Below are 22,967 nucleotides of genomic sequence, written 5' to 3'. Positions count from 1 at the left end.
GCTCACTATGTTCTGGAAGTATTTCACTGTGTTCCGGGACATAGTGCGCCGGCGCATGCGCAGCAATGCTTTTTGTTTTTGCCCGCAGATGGGCAAAGCATACTGCGCGTGCGCGAAACAAGAATGAATTGCGCATGCGCGAACTATGGAGGAAACCAACTCCAATTCCGGAAAATATTGCAGACAGCGGGGAAGGATGGAGTGAAGTAAAAAAGAAGAAACACCGCCCATTGGACTGAAAACGGCATTTACATAGCCCGCCAAATTCAGGTGACAGATTCCCTTTAAGGGGAGTATTTCAATATGCGAGCGCACGGCGGGGGAAGGGGAGCACTAATCGGCTCCCTGCCTAAATGGAAGAAATTACATCTGAAATATGGTACAGGACCTGGGATGGCATCACTATCATGTGACTCAAGGGGGAGGAGCCACAGAGTTTTGCCGGCTGGAAGCTGCAGGAGAAGCTGCTGAAGGAGATGGGGAAACTTGTGAGAGGTAATGAGGGAACGGTTACATGTGGAGTGCAGGGTGTATGTGAGAGAGGGGTGCAGGCTCTGTGGGATGTGGGGGTGCAGACTGACAGGCAGGGGCGTAACTACCGCGGTCGCAGCGGTCGCCATTGCGACCGGGCCCCGCAGGTCAGGGGCCCAGGGCCGGCCCCTGACCTGCGGGGCCGGACTGGCCATCGGGCACTTCTGGCAAATGCCAGAAGAGCCGGTGCCAGTAGTGGGCCGCCCGCTGTACTGTTCCCCCCCGCCAGTGCCGCCGCCGCATTTAACTATACCGGCGTCTATGACACCGGTATAGTTCAATGCAATGATGTCGGAGAGAGCGTCTCCTGACGCTCCCTCTCCCATCATTCCCCGCTCTGCCTCTGACAGTACACTGCGGGTGCGCGATGACGTCATATCATCGCGCACCTGCTGTGTCCTGCGCAGACTGCAGCCACCGAGACAGGAGCAGGGACGAGCAGCGCGGGCAAAAGGAAAGGTGAGGAGAGTGTGGTTTTTTTTTTTCTTTTTAACCGGACTGTGGGGCCATTATCGGGGGTGGTGGGATGAGATGTGGGCTGTGCTCTATATACCCCTGTGTGGGCTGTGCTCTATATACCCCTGTGCGGGCTGTGCTGTATATACCACTGTGCGGGCTGTGCTCTATATACCCCTGTGTGGGCTGTGCTGTATATATCCCTGTGCGGGCTGTGCTGTATATATCCCTGTGCGGGCTGTGCTGTATATATCCCTGTGCGAGCTGTGCTGTATATATCCCTGTGCGGGCTGTGCTGTATATATCCCTGTGCGGGCTGTGCTGTATATACCACTGTGCGGGCTGTGCTGGATATACCACTGTGCGGGCTGTGCAGGATATACCACTGTGCGGGCTGTGCTGGATATACCACTGTGAGGGCTGTGCTGGATATACCACTGTGCGGGCTGTGCTGGATATACCACTGTGCGGGCTGTGCTGGATATACCACTGTGCGGGCTGTGCTGGATATACCACTGTGCGGGCTGTGCTGGATATACCACTGTGCGGGCTGTGCTGGATATACCACTGTGAGGGCTGTGCTGGATATACCACTGTGCGGGCTGTGCTGTATATACCACTGTGCGGGCTGTGCTCTATATACCACTGTGCGGGCTGTGCTGGATATACCACTGTGCGGGCTGTGCTGGATATACCACTGTGCGGGCTGTGCTCTATATACCACTGTGCGGGCTGTGCTGGATATACCACTGTGCGGGCTGTGCTGGATATACCACTGTGCGGGCTGTGCTGGATATACCACTGTGCGGGCTGTGCTGGATATATCCCTGTGCGGGCTGTGCTCTATATACCCCTGTGCGGGCTGTGCTCTATATACCCCTGTGCGGGCTGTGCTCTATATACCCCTGTGCGGGCTGTGCTCTATATACCACTGTGCGGGCTGTGCTGGATATACCACTGTGCGGGCTGTGCTGGATATACCACTGTGCGGGCTGTGCTGGATATACCACTGTGCGGGCTGTGCTGGCACCCAACACCATGTTGCAGTGCAGGAGATTCCTGCAACAGTCCGAGGCGTATCTAGGGGAATGTGGGGGGGGGGCCCCATTTGGAAGTTCGCACCGGGGCCCATAGCTTTGTAGTTACGCCACTGCTGACAGGGATGTGTGGCGTTACAGGCTGTGGGAAATAGAGAGGTCCAGACTGTGACAGAGAAATGCAAGGTGTGTGAGAGAGGGGAGCAAGTAGATGCATGGTGCATGAAATAGCGGGGTGCAAGTGAAGCAATGGCCGGGGGACCACCACGGTGCAGGAAGACTACTGTACACAAGATGAGGTGCAAACAACAAAGGGTAGATTTATTGGGAGGCAAGGAATGAAGTGAATGAGGAAGATGCAAACAGGGGTAAACAATGGTAAAAGACAATTTACAAGAGTTATAAACGTTATCTTTCCCATAAAATAGCACGGTGCTCCTACTATTACAGACTCAAAATATGTCTAACCAGCAAATGTAAACAATAAACAAGTGATGATGCTACTTTTCGTATAACCTCCCTGGCCTTTACTAAGTAGGCCACACGGCTCCCGTGTACTGACTATTGAAGCTTACACTAGGCCCTAACAGGTGCACCAAACAGGAACAGACTCACGGTGATGTTGGAGATTCATATCCAGTCCCAGGGGGGGCACCCAGCAGTCGATTATGGTGGTGCGCATGGCTTGCTGTCAGCTCTGTGAAGCATGGTCTTCTCCTTGCTTCTGGATCCTAGAGATGCTCCTGGTAACTGTAAATCCCTTTCTCTGTATCTTCGTGGCTCTCTTGCAGCTATATCAGGACACAGTTCTTCTCTCTTTCAGCTATCAGCACAAAAAGTCCTCTCTGCTGCAGCCTCAGCTCACACACGCTGCTCCAGCTCCACACCTGCACTCTGCCAGACAAGTTCATCACACCGACTATTGCAGGGCAGAACATTCCATCACGCCAGACAAGGGGGTGCAGCCTCTTAAAGTGACAGCGTGTTCCTTACTGTCCATAACAGCACCACCCTCTTACACAAGAGAGAGAGGGGTGCAGGGTGAAGGAGAGAGGGGGTGCAGGTTGCAAGAGAGAGAGAGGGGTGCAGGGTGCAAGAGAGAGAGGGGTGCAGAAGAGACATGGTTTTGATGTGGAGCTCCCTGTTCTATTTGCATGCACTGTGAGATCAGTGGCCCAAAGTCATTTAACCCCTTAAACATCAGTTACTTATTGAAATCTGTGAAAATCGACTCTCTGCCCACTTTGATGCCAATTCTGATGCCCAGAACCCATTTGGGCCCGGCTAAAGGGATGTGGGTTTGATGCAGGGCATCACTATCTGTGTATTCTTAGTGTGTGATCAGTGGCCCAAAGTCATTTAACTCCATAAAAACATCAGTTACTTATTCAAATGGCCAAAATCGACTGCCCACTTTGATGGCAGTTCTGAAGCCCATTTGGGCCAGACTGGAGAGACCTGGTTTTGATGTGGGGCTCCCTGTTCTATATGTTTGCAGTGTGATATCAGTAGCCCAAAGTCGTTTAACCCTTTCATTAATACCCTTCGGTGCCCATTTTTGTGCCAGTTTTATAATTTTTGTAGCTGTTAAGTGTATTCACATCAGGGCACCTCGCTGCATTGTGTTATTATTGTAATGCTTATTATTTGTTATTAAACCTATAAAAAACAGAAAAGAAAAAATTGCTGAATAAGAAACTGAATGAATAAGAAACCAACTTCAGCCTCGTATATAGCGGCAAGTAAAATAGAGACTGCAAAGCTGGACAAATAAATGATGCACATATACTGTGTGTGTGTGTGTGTGTGTGTGTGTGTGTGTGTGTGTGTGTGTGTGTGTGTGTGTGTGTGTATAGATCGGCTACATGTTATACTGTATATGAAAGCTCGGCTGTAGCATGCTGACACACGCCGGGCTTTGCACACAGTGCTCTGCTGATGGGCTTTGCACACAGCGCTCTGCTGACAGGCTCTGCACACAGCGCTCTGCTGTAGCCAGTTGACACACGCCAGGTTCTGCACACAGGGCTCTGCAGCTGCCAGCTGACACACACCAGGCTCTGCACACAGCGCTCTGCTGCAGCTTGCTGACACACTCCGGGCTCTGCACACAGCTCTGCTGCACACAGCGCTCTGCTGACGGGCTCTGCACACAGCGCTCTGCTGACGGGCTCTGCACACAGCGCTCTGCTGACGGGCTCTGCACACAGCGCTCTGCTGACGGGCTCTGCACACAGCGCTCTACTGCAGCCAGCTGATACACGCTGGGCTCTGCACACAGCGCTCTGCTGCAGCCATCTGACACACACCGGGCTCTGCACACAGCTCTGCCGCAGCCAGCTGACACACGCCGAGCTCTGCACACAGCGCTCTGCTGACGGGCTCTGCACACAGCGCTCTCATGACAGGCTCTGCACACAGCCGGGCACTTTCTTCCCGGGCACCAGGCAGGTCTTTGTATGTAGCTTATAACCAAAGAAAACTACTTGAAAGAAATTTACTAAACGCAAATATATAAAATCAAATATTTTATTGTAATGAGACACTAAACAAAACTAAACACAAAACAAAACAAAAAAAGGGGGGAGGCTGGTACTGTAAAAAGGAGAAAAGACCAGAAGCATAAATGTCAGGACAAATATGATAATAAATATAGTAATAAATATATCCATGCCCTGGTCAGTCCGTAGAAATGACACTGAACAACGGTAAGGAAAAGGAATAAGGGGCACATTTATGTACTATACTGGTACCATTGCCCTTAAACTGAATGACTTGGGTCAAACGTTTGAGATCTCCTTCCACAAGCTTCTCACAACAGTTGGTCGGAATTTGGGCCTATTCCTCCCGACAAAACTGGTAAGTGATCCAGGTTTGCAGGTCGCCTTCCTCACACCTGCCTTTTCAGCTTTGCCCATAAATTTTCCATAGGATTGAGATCAAGGCTTTGTGATGGCCACTCCAAAACATTGACTATTTTATTCTTAAACCACTTTGTTACCATTTTGGCAGTATGCTTCGGGTCATTGTCCATTTGGAAGACCCATGTCAGAGAAACCCAAACTTTTCTTTTTAGTTATTAACTTGTGGCTCTCTGGCGCCCCCCTTACCCTCAGGTCAGTCAGGGAACTTCACCTAGGATAAGTAGTCGCTGGAGCGACTGCCCTGTCTGTATTGGTTATCGGGGCACTCTGCAGTGAGGGCGGTATATATATCACCAGTTCCAGGCCAAGGATACACATATAAACCTCCTTCCATCACTGCCAGGAATCCCCAATAACACCAGAACGGTATGCTGCCACCTCATTATATATAAGCCCGGTCCATTACCAAGCCTATATCTGGTCAGAAGCCAACCCTAGGTAGCGTGAATTTGCGCGGTGTTCGTGTCGGTTCGATCATAGAGCAAAGAGAATTAAACTAGCAAATTTATAAGTTTACTCCAGAAAGAATCTGCAGTGTTTGCAAAAATTACAAAGATATTACAAAAGAGACAAAATACAAATATGTACAAACAGTTATAAAATAAAAGGGATAAAGATACGAAAATTACTAGATCTCAGTCACAGGTATGACTTGTCGATAAAGGGGAGGAGAGTTCTCAAATAAATAATTCAGAACCCCAGCATGGTGTTAGCTGTGTCTCAAGGCTCTGAATACCTCCCAAAGTGGAGGTACCAGTTTTATGGTTCGGCCATAAACTTAGGGACTCCCACTTTGGCTGACCTCACATGTGGGCTGTTTCCTGGTAAATGCACCTATTTTGGAAAGTTATCAAAAACTAATTTTTTCCATATCTTTGGCCCGGAAGCTCACAGGCCAACGATATTGGCATTATTTTTACCCTTGTGATTTTACCGTTCTTTAGAGTCCAAGCACGGTATGTCTGTGAATTACTGATGGGCAGAAATTCATTTCCAAGGTTTCCAATAGCCCTAAATGCCGTAAAACGCTGCCATGTGTAGCTCCAATTGCCTAGATCCTGGAAATCCAATTTTCATGTTGCTGGGATTAATGTGTATTATTGAATTGGACTTAGAGTGTTTAGCTTATAAGACAAAGAAAGAGGTTTTTGGAGAGAAAGAACACATTTAGCTCTGCCAGTACTAGAAGGCAATATAACTCACATTCCAGAGCTGACCATCTGCCTGAAGGGAGGGGGAAGTGGAAATTCACAGAGAGGGGGGAAGGGGCTGCAAGAAGGACTTTGGCTTTAGAGAAACCCTGGGTGGAAGGAGTAGCAGTCAGCCCTGGCTGTGTAAAGGTACCGTCACACTAGGCGATATCGCCAGCGATCCGTGACGTTGCAGCGACCTGGATAGCGATATCGCTGTATTTGACACGCAGCAGCGATCTGGATCCCGCTGTGAAATTGCTGGTCGCTGCTAGAAGGTCTGCACTTTATTTGGTCGCTAGGTCGCCGTGTATCGCCGTGTTTGACAGCAAAAGCAAGGATACCAGCGATATTTTACACTGGTAACCAGGGTAAACATCGGGTTACTAAGCGCAGGGCCGCGCTTAGTAACCCGATGTTTACCCTGGTTACCAGCGTAAAAGTTAAAAAAACAAACAGCACATACTCACCAGCGCGTCCCCCAGCCTCTGCTTCCTGACACTGACTGAGCGCCGGCCCTAAACTGAAAGTGAAAGCACAGCGGTGACGTCACCGCTGTGCTGTTAGGGCCGGAGCTCAGTCAGTGTCAGGAAGCAGAGGCTGGGGGACGCGCTGGTGAGTATGTGCTGTTTGTTTTTTTAACTTTTACGCTGGTAACCAGGGTAAACATCGGGTTACTAAGCGCGGCCCTGCGCTTAGCAACCCGATGCTTACCCTGGTTACCCGGGGACCTCGGCATCGTTGGTCGCTGGAGAGCTGTCTGTGTGACAGCTCCCCAGCGATCAAACAGCGACGCTGCAGCGATCAGTATCGCTGTCGCTATCGCTGCAGCGTCGCTTAATGTGACGGTACCTTAACCCTAAAAATGGAAAATAATTCATATTTTCCTGGCAACCCATTTCTCATATTTTTTTGTAAATAATAATAATAATAATAATAATAATAATAATTTTTATTTATATAACGCCAACATATTCCGCAGCGCTTTACAAATTATAGAGGGGATTTGTACAGACAATAGACATTACAGCATAACAAAAATCACAGTTCAAAATAGATACCAATAGGAGTGAGGGCCCTGCTCGCAAGCTTACAATCTATAGGAAAAATGGAGACAGGAGAGGTGGATGGTAACAATTGAGAGACCATTTATTCCCATATAGAGGCACTAACAACACCAGTTGGTGTAGCCAGGTCGAACTTGCCACTGCAAGTAACCTATTGAGCTTACTTTAATTCCCCTGATGAATCCCCTTATTGGGGAGGAAACGCATTGGGAGGATACATTTTTCGGGGAGGCTATACTGTTTATGGGCACCTTATAAGCAGGTTCAGACTTAGGTCAGGGCGGGAGCTTCACCGGGGCAAGGAGAAATATACCCCTAAATCCCCCTTTTCTTCCCTCCCGCTCAGGTTGTTTAGTTCCATTAAATAGGTCTGGAGAACAAGAAAGAGAACCTATTTTGGTGAGATTGGACCATATCTTTTTACTTGAGCACTGGTACTCAGGAGCACTTATGTTTGTATGTCTGTCTTAAATTCTGTGATTTTTTAATATATTATTAAAAGATAATTTCGGCTGGCTATGCTGTGAATTATAGTCTAATTTGATTGACCAGATTATTCTGGAACAGATCACTCTGATCCTTGGTGCTGGATATTATTAGTATATAGCACAGCCACGTATTATATAACACAGCCCACGTAGTATATAACACAGCCCACGTAGTATATAACACAGCCCACGTAGTATATAACACAGCCCACGTAGTATATAACACAGCCCACGTAGTATATAACACAGCCCACGTAGCATATAACACAGCCATGTAGTATATAGCACAGCCATGTAGTATATAACACAGCCCACATGGTATATAGCACAGCAATGTGGTATATAGCACAGCCACACGGTATATAGCACATCTACGTAGTATATAGCACAGCCATGTAGTATATAACACAGCCCACGTAGTATATAACACAGCCCATGTAGCATATAACACAGCCCCCATAGTATATAGCACTGCCACGTACCATATAACAAAGCCCACGTAGTATATAACAGCCCACGTAGCATATAGCACAGCCATGTAGTAGCTAGCACAGCCCACGTAGCATATAGCACAGCCCACGGAGCATATAGCACAGCCATATAGTATATAACACAGCCACGTAGTATATAACACAGCCCATGTAGTATATAGCACAGCCCACATCTCCCCCCCATGGGAATGGCCCCACAGTCCAGTACTCACTGTTATAGTAAAAAAGAAAAGCAAACACGCTCCTCACCTCTCCTCCGCCGCACTGCTGCCTGCTCCTGTTTCAGAGGCTGCACTGCTTGGCACGCTCACTCCTCCATCATTGCTTTGAACTGTACCGGCAGACGCCGGTATAGTTCAATGCGGCGGGGGAGTCGGCGCTGGCGGCAGGTGGGCCCCCCTGCCTCACAGGGGCCCCATAGCGGCTACATGATGTGCAGCTAGCTGAGGGCCCCTGGGGAGAGGGGCCCTAGGCAGCTGCCAGCCCTGCCTGCAGGGGCCCCCTGGAGCCTCAGTGTAGCGTTCTGTGAATGCCCCCCCCCCGTCTCGCCAGGGCCCCGGCACTTGCCCGGGTGCTGACTCCGGCCCTGGGGTATACAATCCTACTAATTAGATTGATTAGCAAAGATTTGCAGTACTCCAGGCAAAAATCAATCAGAGATCATATATCTAGCTGAGTAGATAATTTGTGAATGAGCATTTGTAGGGATGCCTGTTCTTGATTATCTGTCTGTGTAAGGGTAAGTTCACACAGGGCGTTTTTGCTGCGTTTTATGCTAATATTCAGCTGCTTTTTACAATACCAGCAAAGCCTATGAGATTTAAGAAATCTCATGCACACACATTGGGTTTTTGTTTGATCAGTATTTTGTGCTTTGCTGTGTTTTTTGGACATAGAGCATGTCACTTCTTTCAGCATTTTTGCTATGTTTTTTCACCCATTGACTTGAATGGGTTTGAGTTGAATTGTTTGCTGCGTTTTTGCTGCTGAAAATCCAAGGACATTAGCATGGACAAAGAGAAAAAAACACACACCAAAAAACGCACCAAATACGCAACAAAAAACGCACCTAAACCTGTGTTTTTGGCGCAGCTTCTTTCCTGCCAAGAAGATCAGGTTTTGCTGCAGGAAAAAAAAGCAGCAAAAACGCCCTGTGTGAACTTACCCTAAGCTTGCCGGTGATCACCCAATGAACAACCAAAATATTTGTTCGTCGTGTGATCGAACAGTTTAGACCGATAAAAAAATCATTGTTATGCCATGTTTAGAGGGGTGATGTGCTGCCAATAGCATGATGCTGTAATGAGACAAAACAATGGTGTAAGCAATTGTTCTGTCCCCATCATTGTTCGTTGATTGGTGTAAACAAAACTGTAAGTAAGCGCTGAGCACATTATCAATTTTCAATAATTTAAAAGCCTGAAATCAGACAGTGTAAATGCACGTACGTAGCTTTAATAGGCCAGCAACCAATGCTCTGACTCTGAGAGGAGTGTACAGGGTTAGTACAAGCAGAATAAACAAGTGTGGGGGATTTATACTGAAGCTGTAACACGGCATCTTTCACTTTCATTTCAGACTCCGCAGTGCTGAACCTCGCCCTGCTTCACTCCTGATTTCTGGACTCTTTGGTATGAACAATTATTGAGTTAACTCTGCTGGTAAGCTCTGTCTGTAGATGTGTATGAGAACTATCTGTACATAAACCTCTACAACTTGTCTGTATCCACCATTTCTCTTTTTTCCTCTGACAGGGCCTAGTGACAGACTCCAGGCCTCGTGGTTCAGCTGATCATGGATTGTGAAACCGATAAACCACCCACTTCTATAAATGCCCCGATAGATAACAGCTTTTCACAGGTTATCTTCACAAGTGTGCAGAAATTCTACCCTCCGAAAACCGACTTACAATGCACATTCCATATGGAAGGAAACTTTAACTTGAATCCTAAAGATTGGATTGGGATCTTTAAAGTAAGTCTGAAAATATCATATTCTGATGATAATTGTACAAATCATGGCGTGAACCCTAGAAAAAAACAATTTGTCGTTTCATAGTTAGGATGTATGTAAAGGAAACAGAATTTTTTAATAAATCAGTGTATGTAGTGTCAGTGTGTTAATATACTCACCTACCACCACCATCTCCGGTGTCCAGCGCCGTTCTAATACTTTTCTTAGTAACGTTACCGCTCTGCAAAATTTCTGGTCACACTGCGCTCTGACATGGAAGTGACTTTTACAATGTAAGTCTATGGATTGTCAGAACGAGGCTCCATATTACATCGTAAATGATATTACGGCTCACACACAGAGCATGGAGTGAGCTGGAGAGTCTGCAGAGCATTGATGTCACTGAAAAGAGGAGAAGAACGGTGCTGGATCTCTGAGAAGGCGGAGATGGGTGAGTAGATTACCACATACACACTATCCTACATGCACATATACAAACATTTAATAAAAAAAAACTTTTTGTGGGAGTATTTCTTTAATTACTGTATGGGAAAGAAGATAAGTAGCTGCAAGAAACATTAGGCAATGTTTAAAGGGTAGTTTTCAGGAAGATCAACCCTCCTAAGCCATCCATATGGCCATGCAGGTCATAGAAAGTTGATATCTAAGATCCAATGTAATCCATATTTCTCTTAATATGTAAATTACCTGTTCAGGGGTAGTCCGAAATAATTTTTTATTTTAATACTAAATGTCTATTTTAATGTCATAATCTATTCTAATTTCTAATATACTTTAATTAAAAGTCTCTATTGTTCCCTCACTACATTAGGATTAAAATAAATGTTAGCTTCAGATCATCCTTTTAAGATCTATGAGAATTGGCCTCCAGAGCTTATTTTAACCCCTTACTGACCTCGGACGGATAGTACGTCCGACGTCAGGTCCCCTGCTTTGATGCAGGGCTCCGCGGTGAGCCCGGATCAAAGCCGGGACATGTCAGCTGTTTTGAACAGCTGACATGTGCCCGCAATAGCGGCGGGTGAAATCGCGATTCACCCGCCGCTATTAACTAGTTAAATGCCGCTGTCAAACGCAGACAGCGGCATTTAACTACCGCATCCGGCCGGGCGGCCGGATATGAGCGCATCGCCGACCCCGTCACATGATCGGGGGTTGGCGATGCTTCAGTATTGTAACCATAGAGGTCCTTGAGACCTCTATGGTTACTGATCGCCGGTAGCTGTGAGCGCAACCCTGTGGTCGGCGCTCACAGCACACCTGATTTTCTGCTACATAGCAGCGAACAGCAGATCGCTGCTATGTAGAAGAGGCGATTGTGCTGTGCCTGCTTCTAGCCTCCCATGGAGGCTATTGAAGCATGGCAAAAGTAAAAAAAAAAAAAAGTTAAAAAATGTGAAAAAAATAAAAAAAATATAAAAGTTTAAATCACCCCCTTTCGCCCCAATCAAAATAAATCAATAAAAAAAAAAATCAAACCTACACATATTTGGTATCGCCGCGTTCAGAATCGCCCGATCTATCAATAAAAAAAAGCATTAACCTGATCGCTGAACGGCGTAACGAGAAAAAAAATCGAAACGCCAGAATTACCTTTTTTTGGTCGCCGCGACATTGCATTAAAATGCAATAACGGGCGATCAAAAGAACGTATCTGCACCGAATTGGAATCATTAAAAACGCCAGCTCGGCATGTAAAAAATAAGCCCTCAACCGACCCCAGATCATGAAAAATTAAGACGCTACGAGTATCGGAAAATGGCGCAATTTTTTTTTTTTTTTAGCAAAGTTTGGAATTTTTTTTCACCACTTAAATAAAAAATAACCTAGTCATCTTAGGTGTCTATGAACTCGTAGTGACCCGGAGAATCATAATGGCAGGTCAGTTTTAGCATTTAGTGAACCTAGCAAAAAAGCCAATCAAAAAACAAGTGTGGGATTGCACTTTTTTTGCAATTTCACCGCACTTGGAATTTTTTTCCCGTTTTCTAGTACACGACATGGTAAAACCAATGATGTCATTCAAAAGTACAACTCGTCCCGCAAAAAATAAGCCCTCACATGGCCAAATTGACGGAAAAATAAAAAAGTTATGGCTCTGGGAAGGAGGGGAGCGAAAAACGAACACGGAAAAACGAAAAATCCCAAGGTCATGAAGGGGTTAAATTAAAGGGGGTGTTACTAGTCTGAGACATATATGGCTGACAGTCTGCTCTCCTGATCTACATATCTTGGACTAGTAACATCCCCTTTAATTTATAATAAGCTCTGGAGGCAGATCCTGAGGGAGATCTACGGTATGTCCTGCCCATAGGTCTTAACTGCATATAATAAAAATGTGTTCAGTTGATGACTTTTGAAGAGCAGAATTTCAACAATTTTAACAATGTGTAACTTAACTGAATTTTCCGGCTGTAGTGGGGCAGTCATTTTCTGGTAAACACTTTTGACATGATCCATGTCCTCTCATTTTAGTTGCACTTTTGCTAGTTTGCATTCAGAAGATACAGTAAAGAGAACGGTCCCTTCCAGGTTGATACAAATCAAAATAGTTAACTGCACCCTGGTCTAGCAACTTATTTTGCAAACTTCACTAAATGGTGCCAAACCTCCCCAATTTATGCGCTGTTTTTAGCCTTTTCTTAAGTAGCACATCGGACTCACAAAACTCTATCCATTAGTCAGCACCAGGCTCTTCCTAAATCTAGCTAGGATAAAACTCCCACAGTGACTGATACCCTCTTCCGCGCCTGATGCTGACCCCCACGAAGAGGAGACTGAGGGAACTAGGAGGTCCTTCAGGGACATCAGTCTATCCAGTTAGGAAACAGAAGCAATTGTGAATCAATAATAATAATAATAATAATTTCTCCCGCTTTGGTGCATGTGAGAGAGAACTGGAGTACTGGAGAGGCAACAGCAGGAGGCAGCCTGTTGTAATAGTATGGACGTGAGCCGGCATAGTGCACTAGGTGTATATATGTGTGACTGGTGCCCTCTACATGCTTTATCCCTGGGCATTTAGAATACTAGACAACCCCACCCCCATGATTGGTATGTGTTTGAGTGGTTCTTTATTTTTCACATACGCCTCTGCCATCTTTTTTTATCATTGTGGCTTTCTGCATCCTGTTGTGACACAATATTGGTAAGTGTAGCTGCTTTTTTTTCTATGATTTTTTTTTATTTTATATTATTTGATGTTCTTTTTCATTGATTTGTAATCCACCCCTCGATTGGTTGATAATTTTTGTTACCACTTACTGTTGTTATGTCATTTTTTTTCTCAACAAATTACACAATTTAAATCCATAAAGATTGACAACTTTGAATATTTTGTGATTTAATCCTTTAACGGCGGCAGTTAAGGGTACTTATTTTTCAGTGCTGCCTTTTAACGGCGCTGAGAAGCAAGGTTATAGCACCCCTCAGCGTCAGAAAGCTCCGGGGTCTCGGCTACCGTGGTAGTCGTGAGAGCCCAAGACCCCGGAGAACATGAATCGGGTCAGTTTTTACAGTTCCCAGTCTTATGATCGCCGTTATTCACGAATAAAGGTGATTGCAAAAAAAAGTCTGATTTCCCATTCATTTTTCTCCTCTGATATGGTCTAGCATACTAGAGGATAGAGAAATGGGGTTCCCCGAGCCCCCCCGGTACCTTTGCCATCCCTGGACCCTCTGACTCTGTCTCCTGGCCCTCGGCATCTTCCTGGCTGAAAAAGGCGGGTGCATGCGCAGTGTGCCCGCCAAGATCTGCTGGCAGGTCCCCGGCAACAATAGATTTTTCCTATTGGTTCATTTTTATCACAATGATCAAAATAAAAAAAATAGTAGATCAAACCTCCCTTTGTCACCCCCTTAGTTAAGTAAAAGTAATAAAATAAAAAAAAAATATTTTTTTCCATTCTTTGCAGTTAGGGTTGGGGTTAGAGTTAGGGTTGGGGCTAGAATTAGGGTGGGGGCTAGGGTTGGGGTTAGAGCTAGGGTTAGGGTTGGGGTTGGGATCTAAAGTAAATTTTTTGTGAAAAAAGTAAAATGTTAATTTTTTTTCCTTCCACATTGCTTTAGTTCTCGTGAAGCACCTGAAGGGTTAATATACATCTTGATTGTGGTTTTGAGCATCTTGTGGTGTGCAGTTTTTAGAATTATGTGACTTTTGGGTATTTTTTGTCATATTAACCCCCAAACTCACGGTTATTAAAAAAAAAAGGTTTTGTAAATTTTGTTGGAAAAATTAGAAATCGCTGGTCAACTTTTAACTCTTTATAACTTCCTAACAAAAAAAAATTATGTTTTCAAAATTGTGCTGATGTAAAGTAGACATGTGGGAAATGTTATTTCTTAACTATTTTGTGTGACATAACTCTCTGATTCAAGGGCACAAATTAAAAGTTTGAAAATTGAAACATTTTCAATTTTTTTTGCCAGATTTGCATTTTTTTCATAAATAAATGCAAGTCATATTGAAGAAATTTTACCAATAACATGAAGTACAATATGTCACACAAAACATTCTCAGAATTAGTGGGATAGGTTGAAGCTTTTCAGAGCTGTAACCTCATAATTCTGACAGTGGTCAGAATTGTAAAAATTGGCTTCGTCATTAAAGGGAACCTGTCAGCAGGATTGTGCACAGTAACCTACACACAGTGTCAGGTTATACTGATTAAAATGATACCTTGGTTGATGAAATCCGTCTTGTGGTTGTTCTTCAATCTTCAATGTTTTAAATTTATAGTTAATGAGATTCTGGTGCCCTAAGGCGGGGCTGGGGTATGTGGTGCTATGATTATATATTCATAACGCAGACTGCTGACAGGTCACTGATCCCTCACTGACCTGCCGCCTAGTTTGCATAATGAATACCTAACATACTGAAGAAAGAGACAAAAAACGCTTCTGCAGGCAGGTGTTGGCTGTGGAACCTGCGCTACAGCATAATCGCACATTTTGTGTGGCAATAAAAAACGTACACAGTCAGCGGCGTTTTTTGCTAGAATGGAAGCCTATGGGAGCCGGAAGGTGCCGGATCCAGAAAATGACGGATTCCGGTGCTGAATTCCTTTTTTTTTAAACTGAGCATGCGCCAATTTTTTTTTAATCCAATTATCTGGATATGCTAGTTGGATCCGTCGAAAAATCGGATCTGTCGCATCAGTTCTTCACAATCTGCGACGGATCCGTTTTTTTCAACATTCGATGGATTGTGCCTGATGGCAAAAACCTGATGTGTGAAAGTAGCCTAAGGGTGTGTGTCCACGGTCAGTAAACGCTGCTTGTTTGACGCTGCGCAGAGCTGCAGCGTCAAACACGCAGCGTCCAGATGTTCCAGCATAGTGGAGGGGATTTTATGAAATCCCGTATCCACTATGCGTGGAAACACGCATCCGACTTCCCTGCGACTCCGGACATGCTGCGCGTCTTTTCAGATCGCAGCATGTCCGTGCTACCTGCGGCGACGCTGCGGCGCCGCAAGTAATATCACAGGGCCCTATGCGAGGGTGCGATGATCCCGGATGTGTACAGTTAACACATCCGGCATCATCGCGTCCCAGAAAGGGGGCGGGGCTTAGCGCCGAGCGGCTTCGCCGCTCCGGCGATACCGCCGGCCATCCTGACCGTGGACACCTACCCTTTGGGTACGTGTCCACGTTCAGGTTTGCTTCAGGCTTTGGTCAGGATTTTATGCATGTGCGTTTTTGCAGGAATTCTGCATGCGTCTTTTAATGCACAGTGGAGATGGGATTTCATTAAATCCCCTCCACTATGCTGTAACATCTGGACGCTGCGTTTTTGACGCTGCGGCTCAACGCTGCGTCAAAAACGCAGCGTTTCCTGAACGTGGACACATACCCTTTCTGTGCACAATCCTGCTGACATGTTCCCTTTAAGGGCAAAATTGGCTTTATCACTAAGGGGTTAAGCATTCCTTTAATTTCTTGGATTAGTGTATATAATCAGATATGCAGCAAAGCTAAATAAAACCCTTATCAGTTCTTCAGGAAAACAAATGGATACATAAGCAGTCCAAAGTCTCAACAAATGGATTCATATTTCACAGTCCTGTATTTCCTTGTGTGTAATTCCTCTTTAGCTTTATGCTTCACTTTCCCAAATGTATTGTCTAGTCAATGTGAAGACAATGTAGTGAAATATGGTGAAAAGTTCTTGTTCTGGAAACAATTGTAAAATGACTGTGAAAAACCTTTTTGGTAGTAATAGACCGTAACAACAGAAGTCACTGTGTATTTACGGTTCAGTATATGCAGATTTTATATTGTAAATTGACAACTAAAATACAGGACAATGCCAATAGGTGCTCTAATTTGTTCAAGTGTATGTCTTACCTTTCTTTCAAAATTAAAATAAGCCCTCCCATCAAAGTTTTTATCCTCTTAATATATTGCAGTCATCATATTATATAGCACTGTGCGCTTACAGTTGCTCATTTTGCCTTTTTACCCAGTTAATTCTACTAATTTCTCTGCTCTATGTAGAAACAGGAAGTCTCTTGTTCCTGCAGAAATCATTCCCCTACAACTCCTGACCCAGCTGCTCCCCCCTCCCCCTGCCATTGACTTTTGCTGTAATTATGACTCATACAAGCAAAATTGACCTCCTGTTGCTACATAGAGCGTGGAAGGATTCAGCTAGTCAGTTTTTAATCACGTGATGTCATAGACCTAAAGGTGGCGCTTTTTGCTATTATCAGGTTTACTAACAGAGTATCTAATACGTATGGTATAAATTACCATACCAGTGTGTCAGTATAAAAAAACCTTATTTAATGTTATTGTATATTTCCTGTATTTATTCACTGACATTCACAAAACTGGAATATAAGAAGCCTATACATAGCAGACTACAAACTTCTAAAAGCAATATTTGTGATGCTTCACATTCCATTGCCAGAGCGAAAAATTCGCAAGTGTAGTATTCCACTGGGAATTTGGCAGGTTCAATTCCAATTTTTAACCCTAAGGCTATGGTCACACTATCAGTATTTGGTCAATTTTTTACCTCAGTATTTGTAAGCCAAAACCAGGAGTGGGTGATAAATGCAGAAGTGGTGCATATGTTTCTATTATACTTTTCCTCTGATTGTTCCTCTCCTGGTTTTGGCTTACACATACTGTACTTGCATATTTCCCAGAGGAGCATTGCGGCTTTAAGTCTCCTCATCTCGACACGCTTAACATGCCACTCTCCGCAAGGAGAAACGATACTTCTTGGATCCCGGTCAGACATACTGTGGTAAAATACTGACCAAATACTGAATGTGTGAACATGGCCTACAGGGTTAAAATATAGACACAAAAAACAGCTGATGAGAACAGAATGTACCTTCTATGGTCTCACATGGGCTGATCCCCCTCTGGCTTAAAAAGTAGTCAGCTGCGATGACGGGGAAACCCAGATGCCAGACATATCTGTCTCTAACAGTATTTTATATCCTCTGCCTGGAGGCGCTGGCTGGCTTTACTCCTCTGCTATAAATAGTCACTGAATAGATGATTTAGAAAACCATTTCCATAAAAACGTCCATTGAAATATTTAAGGAGAAATAAAAAATTGTTATTTAGTTTTAGTTTTTCCATCAGTAAAATACACAACACCTATAAATATCCACTATATGTAGCCATGAAGCAACTGGTATATCACCAAAGAACCAACTTCACATACGGCAACAGTAAAACAATTAGCTTTATTAAATACAATGTTAAAATTAATCAGTATCCAAGTGGCCTCCTAAAACACAAGAACATGGAGGACAACCAACAGACACTCATAAAAATACAATAATCATAATACAATTGATGCTACAATAATGATAGCTCGAACCATAAGTGGTCATGTGCAAGTGAACAAACAATACATAGCATAACAATAATAATTGTATATCACAAAAGTAAAGGTATAGTTACCAAAGAAAACAGAGCGCTGCTGGATGCCCACCAACACCCGACGCGCGTTTCGCACTGAAATGCGAAACGCGCGTCGGGTGTTGGTGGGCATCCAGCAGCGCTCTGTTTTCTTTGGTAACTATACCTTTACTTTTGTGATATACAATTATTATTGTTATGCTATGTATTGTTTGTTCACTTGCACATGACCACTTATGGTTCGAGCTATCATTATTGTAGCATCAATTGTATTATGATTATTGTATTTTTATGAGTGTCTGTTGGTTGTCCTCCATGTTCTTGTGTTTTAGGAGGCCACTTGGATACTGATTAATTTTAACATTGTATTTAATAAAGCTAATTGTTTTACTGTTGCCGTATGTGAAGTTGGTTCTTTGGTGTTACATCAGTAAAATAGTACATACAAAATACTTTAATTGCAAAAACTCATGAATAAAAATGTGTATAGTAATATACCTAAAATGGCAGAATATGGCATTCTATGAAAACAGATCAGTCTACTGTTTCTGGTTTACCTGGTCGCATACAATCAGGGACATGCATAAGCGCCTAAAATGTCAGATAATAAGCCACGTATGCCTGAATTTGTAGGCAAAGTTGTTATAGACCAGTGCTCGGGATAAAAGTTGTTTCCTTCTTTATAAATACAATATAAACAAACATGATAGAAAAGTTAAAAACAAAGTGAAACCAACGCATTTGTAGGGTAGAAACCACGGTGACTTCTGTCATATGCCAGGAGGAAGAGTGGCTTCTCCACTTGAATCCTGTTAGTTTCACTTTGTTTTTAACCTTTCAGCCATGTGTATTTTGGATTAATAAAAGATTAATAAAAAAGAAACTTCTTTTTTTATCCCAAGTGCTGGACTAATATCTACATTTTCTACATATTTGAGTGTATTGAAAAGATTACACACTGAGCAAAGTAGAAAATAAATATCCGGTAGTAATCAAAATATACGAGAGTATTGTTGGATATTGGATATTGATGGATATCCGGTAGTAATCAAAATATAAGTATTGTAGTGCTTGCTATGGAGTGAATGGCAGACCATGCCGGTATACAGAATGACCAAAAAGAAAACCATGAAGAACTGACATCAATAAACGTATGACACAACTGTAAAGATAATAGGTGCACCAAACGATGTTAAAAAATGGATTTAAATAGATTTGTATGCGTGCACTAGTGTGCTTGCAGGTTATCATAACATGAATAAATGAATGATCACACTGTAAATAGCCCAGAGCCCCCGCACTTACATGGCTTACTATGTGGTGGACTCCGGGAAAATGGCTGCCGGGGGCGGCGCATGCGCAGATGGATATCTCGGCACCAAGACCTTAGGAGACGAGATCTCAGCTTTGAGAATATAAATATATATATATATATTACAGACCAAGAGTTTGGACACACCTTCTCATTTAAAGATTTGTCTGTATTGTCGTGACTATGAAAATTGTACATTCACACTGAAGGCATCAAAACTATGAATTAACACATGTGGAATTATATACTTAACAATAAAGTGTGAAACAACTGAAAATATGTCTTATATTTTAGGTTCTTCAAAGTAGCCACCTTTTGCTTTGATGACTGCTTTGCACACTCTTGGCATTCTCTTGATGAGCTTCAAGAGGTAGTCACCGGGAATGGTTTTCACTTCACAGGTGTGCCCTGTCAGGTTTAATAAGTGGGATTTCTTGCCTTATAAATGGGATTGGGACCATCAGTTGTGTTGTGCAGAAGTCTGGTGGATACACAGCTGATAGTCCTACTGAATAGACTGTTAGAATTAGTATTATGGCAAGAAAAAAGCAGCTGAAAAAACGAGTGGCCATCATTACTTTAAGAAATGAAGGTCAGTCAGTCCCAAAAATTGGGCAAACTTTGAAAGTGTCCCTAAGTGCAGTGGCAAAAACCATCAAGCGCTACAAATAAACTGTCTCACATGAGGACCGCCCCAGAAAAGGAAGACCAAGAGTCACCTCTGCTTCTGAGGATAAGTTTATCCGAGTCACCAGCCTCAGAAATTGCAGGTTAACAGCAGCTCAGATTAGAGACCAGGTCAATGCCACACAGAGTTCTAGCAGCAGACCTTCATGGTAAAATAGCTGCTAGGAAACCACTGCTAAGGACAGGAAACAAGCAGAAGAGACTTGTTTGGGCTAAAGAACACTAGGAATTGACATTAGACCAGTGGAAATCTGTGCTTTAGTCTGATGAGTCCAAATTTGAGATCTTTGGTTCCAACCACCGTGTCTTTGTGCGATGCAGAAAAGGTGAACGGATAGATTCTACATGCCTGGTTCCCACCGAGAAGCATGGAGGAGGAGGTGTAATGGTGTGGGGGTGCTTTGCTGGTGACACTGTTGGGGATTTATTCAATATAATTCCACATGTGTTAATTCATAGTTTTGATGCCTTCAGTCTGAATGTACAATTTTCATAGTCCTGAAAATGCAGAAAAATCTTTAAATGAGAAGGCGTGTCCAAACTTTTGGTCTGTACTGTATATATATATATATATATATATATATATATATATATATATATATATATATAATTACGCCTCTCCATTGCTAACCTATGTGCTTTATGTCACCTGATATATATACTGTATATTGGAGCGCCCGCTAGGACCGTAGGGTACTCGGTACGGGGTCGGCACAGTTCTTAAAGGGGAAGTCACGGCAGCAGTGACCCGGTCCGTGGTCCTGGGCGTTCAGTAAAATATGAAAATGGGGAATAGAGTTTATGGGATAAGTGTTCGTGACGCCACCTGCGGTACTTGGCCAGGGATGGCCGACGCTGCTTAAAGGGGTCTACTGGAGCTGATGGTGATGCACCTTAGTTGGTATAGCTCCCCACAGGTAGATCTTACTTCCCAGAGCTCCTGGTGCAGTTGGTAAGGGATGATAGATGGTGGAGTGCCGGAAATAATTGGAGGACACAGGATTTGCAGTCTCTTTACCTTCTACTGGTGAAATTGCAGTCCAGGGCACAGGTTACAGGTGATCTTTGGAATCCAAGCAGCCTGGAAGTGGTTCGGAATCCCTGTAGCCAGGTGGGGTTGGAAGCCTTCCTTTCTGCGCTGAATTCTGGATTCTTGATGCATTAGCTTTCCTCAAGTCCCTCTCTCTCAATCTGTCCCTTAGGTGAAACTCTACCCTCATGGCAGTGTCATGTCGGACGCTGTTCAGACCAGGTCGTTCGACAGACAGCGGTAATTCCGCTTTTGACCACTATTTGTTCATTGGCGTCGGCTAGATTTTATCTAGCTGTTCCGGGGTTAATTTACCTGATCCTCGGATTGGAAGCTGGGCCATGCCCATTGCCTTTAAATTGTTCTCCTGATCATTGGGCATCGCCGTTTATAGCTTCTGTCTTGTGCGTTGTTATCTCGGTCTGGAGTGGAGAGCTGGTTGTTGGAGATTCGTTGCTGGTGGTGTATTTTCCTTTGTCTTATTTACTCCTTCCTATATTTGTATTTATTTTGCCCTGCACATTTATAGTGTATTCCTGAGTGACTGCGGCGTGGTGTATATTTTCCTTTATCCTTGTCTGTGCTAACTGTGGGTATTGGTGTATTACCTCTTCACTGGGTGGTGTGCGGAGGTTTCAGCCTAGGGTTGAAACAGGAGACAGGGTGAGGTTCGAGGCCTGGACATGCACACCATCAGTGTAAACTCCAGGTAGAGGGTCAGTCAGGATTTCCCTAGTCTGAGGGAAATTGCAGGGGCCCGGGTTATTTGCTCTCGCTCACCTAGTCTCCCCGTGACAGTATAATCGGCCCAACAACAAAAAAGAAAAAAAAAAAAGGGGTTTCTTTTTTTTTCTTTTGTCATGGATCCCATGACTTCCATAACCCGCCAGTTGGAGGCGCTGTCCCTACAGGTCACTGAGTTGAGGGGGGCAGTTTAGCAACAGGGACTAGCAGTATCTAATGTGCAAGCTGGAGCGACAGGAAGAGTTGCTGAGCCTAAATTCCCTTTGCCTGAAAAATTTGCTGGGGAAATTTGTTTCTTTTCGTGAAGCTTGCAAACTATATTTCCGTATGCGCCCGATCTCCTCGGGTAATGAGGCTCAGCATGTGGGCCTGGTGTTGTCATTGTTAAGCGGGGATTCCCAAGCATGGGCGTTTTCTTTGCCATCTGATTCTGCTGCATTTGACTCTGTGGAGAGTTTTTTTTGTTTCTCTTGGGAAAATCTATGATGAACCTGACAGAATGGCTCTAGCAGAATCTAAGATACGCACTATTCGCCAGGGAGAGCGAGTTGCAGAGGATTACTGTTCTGAATTTCGTTGCTGGGCGATCGATACACAATGGAATGATCCAGCATTGCGGAGTCAGTTTATTCATGGGGTTTCTGGAAGGGTTAAAAAGCCCTTCTGATGTACGAGACTCCTGCTTCTCTAGATTCCGCTATGAGTCTGGTTGTCCGCATTGATTGCCATTTGCGTCAGGGGGAGCATGAGACACCGCCTATGGGAGAGGGTTTAGGTTCACGTGAGGTTGCTGCAGGTGAGCCCACGGAGCCTATGCAAATCGCAGGGGTGTCACATGTGAAGCGTCAAGCCCCTGAGCTCAGGAAGCAGGGAGCCTGTTTTTACTGTGGTAAATCTGGTCATTTTATTAACATCTGTCCTCTGCTGTCTAAGAAAAACGCAACGGCGGAAAACTTCTAAGCTCAGAGGGTGTGGAGGAGACCAATCTGAGCTTATGTATATCCTCCATGGTGGTTTCTCAATGCATGTTCCCTGCTAAGGTTTTTATCGCTGGCAGTGAGCTGCCAATTACTGTTTTTGTGGATAGTGGTTCAGCCACAAATCTCATTGATGAGGAGTTTGCGCGCACTGCAGGTTTTAGGATTGAAAAACT

At 44.3% G+C, this 22,967-nt stretch overlaps 1 protein-coding gene across 4 annotated transcripts in view; it reads left to right on the top strand.

The window, feature by feature from the left end:
* The first annotated feature begins 9,756 nt into the window (after window positions 1–9,756).
* The window catches only part of CALCOCO2 (calcium binding and coiled-coil domain 2), a 104,040-nt gene continuing 90,829 nt past the window's right edge, over window positions 9,757–22,967 (top strand). For 3 of the 4 annotated variants that reach the window (XM_077252194.1, XM_077252195.1, XM_077252192.1), the window contains exons 1-2: window positions 9,757–9,845; window positions 9,939–10,158. In XM_077252194.1, the coding sequence (XP_077108309.1) occupies window positions 9,979–10,158 (180 nt within the window). In that variant the 5' untranslated portion in view covers window positions 9,757–9,845; window positions 9,939–9,978. The remainder of the gene's footprint in view (window positions 9,846–9,938; window positions 10,159–22,967) is intronic. The other variant, XM_077252193.1, reaches the window with a different exon arrangement.

This window comes from Ranitomeya variabilis, chromosome 4 (genome assembly GCF_051348905.1).
Source record: "Ranitomeya variabilis isolate aRanVar5 chromosome 4, aRanVar5.hap1, whole genome shotgun sequence".
Taxonomy (NCBI): domain Eukaryota; kingdom Metazoa; phylum Chordata; class Amphibia; order Anura; family Dendrobatidae; genus Ranitomeya; species Ranitomeya variabilis.
Note: the sequence above shows the minus strand (reverse complement) of the source record. Positions and strands in the feature narration are given on the sequence as shown.